Source organism: Chanodichthys erythropterus, chromosome 5 (genome assembly GCF_024489055.1).
Source record: "Chanodichthys erythropterus isolate Z2021 chromosome 5, ASM2448905v1, whole genome shotgun sequence".
NCBI lineage: Eukaryota > Metazoa > Chordata > Actinopteri > Cypriniformes > Xenocyprididae > Chanodichthys > Chanodichthys erythropterus.
This window is the reverse complement of record NC_090225.1, coordinates 17,788,002-17,790,951: the sequence shown is the minus strand read 5'-3', so window position 1 is coordinate 17,790,951 and position 2,950 is coordinate 17,788,002. Positions and strand designations below refer to the sequence as shown.

The 2,950-nt window shown below is 37.9% G+C and overlaps 1 protein-coding gene across 1 annotated transcript; it reads left to right on the top strand.

Moving 5' to 3' along the window:
- The first annotated feature begins 1,248 nt into the window (after positions 1-1,248).
- On the top strand, positions 1,249-2,648 carry lbx1a (ladybird homeobox 1a). Its single transcript, XM_067385278.1, has 2 exons — positions 1,249-1,573; positions 2,164-2,648. Exons 1-2 carry the CDS (start codon positions 1,249-1,251, stop codon positions 2,646-2,648), a joined length of 810 nt encoding a protein of 269 aa, XP_067241379.1.
- The last annotated feature ends 302 nt before the right edge of the window (positions 2,649-2,950 follow it).

Below are 2,950 nucleotides of genomic sequence, written 5' to 3'. Positions count from 1 at the left end.
AGACGCTTTAATCAATGCACTAATTATATGAAATGCATACGCGCCAAATAATCAGTCGGTTATAGCCTACATAATGAATTGTATTTATTATAATCAAGTTAAAATTAGATATTTTACATGGTTTTAGTTTTATTTCTTTGCATCTGTAAGTTTACCCCCGTTCTGCGTAAATCGACGAAAAATACATCCCATAATGCCAAAAATACCGGGGATTGAACAGCAGGCGATTTTTAGAGATGAAATATCTTACTGCTGATGTGAGCTGGCCCTTTGAGCTTGAATTATGGCAAAGAAGATTTGGTGCAGCTGAAGGGGACGATCTCTCTCTCTCTCTCTCTCTCTCTCTCTCTCTCTCTCTATTACACACTCACTCACTCACTCACTCACTCACACATACACACTTATTTTGTTCTATCCACAAGTATTATCAGCCATGATATACTACCTGACTTTAAAATACATTTATTAAACAAACCAGAGAATATACATTTTTAAAGCACACATTTTTTGTTTTGTTTAAAAAATGTATTTTAATTGAAAGCATCGCCAGCTTACTGAATGTATTTTTCTGATATTTAATTCTACTTTAAATATTTTACCAAAAATTGAAATGTGCTAAATTACAATAAGGTGTTTCAAAAGTGTAAATAAGAACGAACAGAATATCGACAAATCATTAATTTGTAGTAAAGAGTGGGAGCGTTAAGTATTGTAATCCGGCTGAGCTCCTCCTCCCGGCCATGCCCTCTAATTAACGGGGCTCCTTTCCTGCTAAAGTCTGCATCGGACTGCAACATAGTCAAAGAGCAGGAGGGAGAGAGAAAGAAAGAGAGGGAGGGAGAGAGAGAGGGAGAGAAAAGTGCCACTGGATGTAATTGATTGTCTTGCTATCAAGAATAACTTGTTAGTAATAGTCAATTCTGGCTGCTTTTGAGGCTGACTGTTTCCACTGAAGCATCAGAGGTTGTCAGGCTGCTTCTCACTGAAGCTCAACCGTTATCCAGGAGCTGAGGAAAGCAGACGTGGCTTTTTTTTTTTTTTTTTAAAGAAAGACTTAAAGTTCTCCAACCCTGCGGCAAAAGCAACAACATGCTGCTGATCGGCTACATCTAAATTCCACGGATTTGGGGATATCTTCTCATTCAAGTTGCTCTCAATAGTTTTTATAGACTGAGCTGTTCTGCATTGTTCGAATTCGAAAATACAAAACTCTAGCATATTTTTTAAAACAAGCTAAAAAGACAAATAATGACCTCCAAAGAAGACGCAAAAGGCGCCTCGGTTGAGGATCGAAGGCGCAGTCCGTTGGACCATCTTCCTCCCCCTGCTAACTCAAACAAGCCCCTCACTCCGTTCAGCATAGAGGATATTTTAAACAAACCGTCAGTCAAACGAAGTTACACAATTTGCGGAACGGCGCACCTGCTCTCGTCCGGTGAGAAGCACCCATCCACGGGCCATTCCCTCTCCAACCGCGCGCTGCTCACCCAGACATCTCCACTGTGCGCCCTGGAGGAACTCGCCAGCAAAACCTTCAAGGGACTGGAAGTCAGTGTTCTACAAGCGGCAGAAGGTAAACAAAAGGCCCGTTGCGTGTGCAAAATTGTGTTCAGGTTGTGATATCATTTTTAGGGACAATATTTATATATATATATATATATATATATATATATATATATATATATATATATATATATATATATATATATATATATATATATTAAAAAATGCGTTCAGCAGCTGAAGTGAAATTCAGTATACTATTTTTTTTTTACGTTTTATTTGTTTTAAATGCTTGTTTTTGGTTTTTCAAAGATTATCGAATATATTTGTTAAAATAACGTAAACAAAGAACAAAAATGTGAGATTAATTCTGTTCATGTGTAATTTAAAATGTAGTGCAATTAAATAAATATTAACGGCTAAAATATGTGCACGTGCAATTAAAAATAGGATTTAAGTGTTCGTATTTTAAGGCCTGTTTTGTCAATTGAAGCTAACCGAATAAACACTCTTAAAGGCATTTTAGAAATGATAGCAGGCTAATATTCTTATTATTTACATTAATATTAAATAGTTTACATTTGCTGCCACTCAATTAAGAAAAGTAGCAGACTGAATGCATTTCAATGTCGCTGCATTATTTTATTTTTTTTTGTTTAGGAAGAGACGGCATGACACTCTTCGGTCAGAGGAATACCCCCAAAAAGAGGAGAAAGTCAAGAACAGCCTTTACCAATCACCAAATCTACGAACTGGAGAAAAGATTTCTGTATCAAAAATATCTGTCTCCTGCTGACCGGGATCAAATCGCTCAGCAGCTCGGGCTCACGAATGCTCAAGTCATCACCTGGTTCCAGAACCGTCGAGCCAAACTCAAAAGAGACCTGGAGGAGATGAAAGCAGACGTGGAGTCGGCCAAAGCAGTAGGCAATGTACCTTTTGAGAAAATGGCCAAACTAGCAGACCTAGAGAAATGCGTCAATGGCACTCTCGGAGAATCAATGGCCAAGACTCCAACGCGATCTAATCACGAGCACGAGGGCACCAACAAACTCCACATGTCACCATCATCACCATTTACAGACCACACAACGAGCAAAGAGTGTTCAGAGGATGAAGACGAGGAAATTGATGTCGATGACTGATTTTTCCTTGAACAGCTTCGGTATTATTTACCTTTTTTTCCTGAGATGGTCCTCTAAAACCATAGAGTTGAAAGTGCCATTAATGCACCAAATGTATTAAATGACTTGTATTAAAAGCAAATATAAAAAAGGAAAAAACAAAATCAAAGCAAGCATGGGACAGTTTCTTCAGATCTATTTATGCAGTGGCAGTATCGTAATCATTTAGCCTATTCGTTGAAACAGATAGCTGAAGAGCAATAAGTACATTGATAATATTTACACACACTCACACACACACACACACTTAAAGCACGATTCCC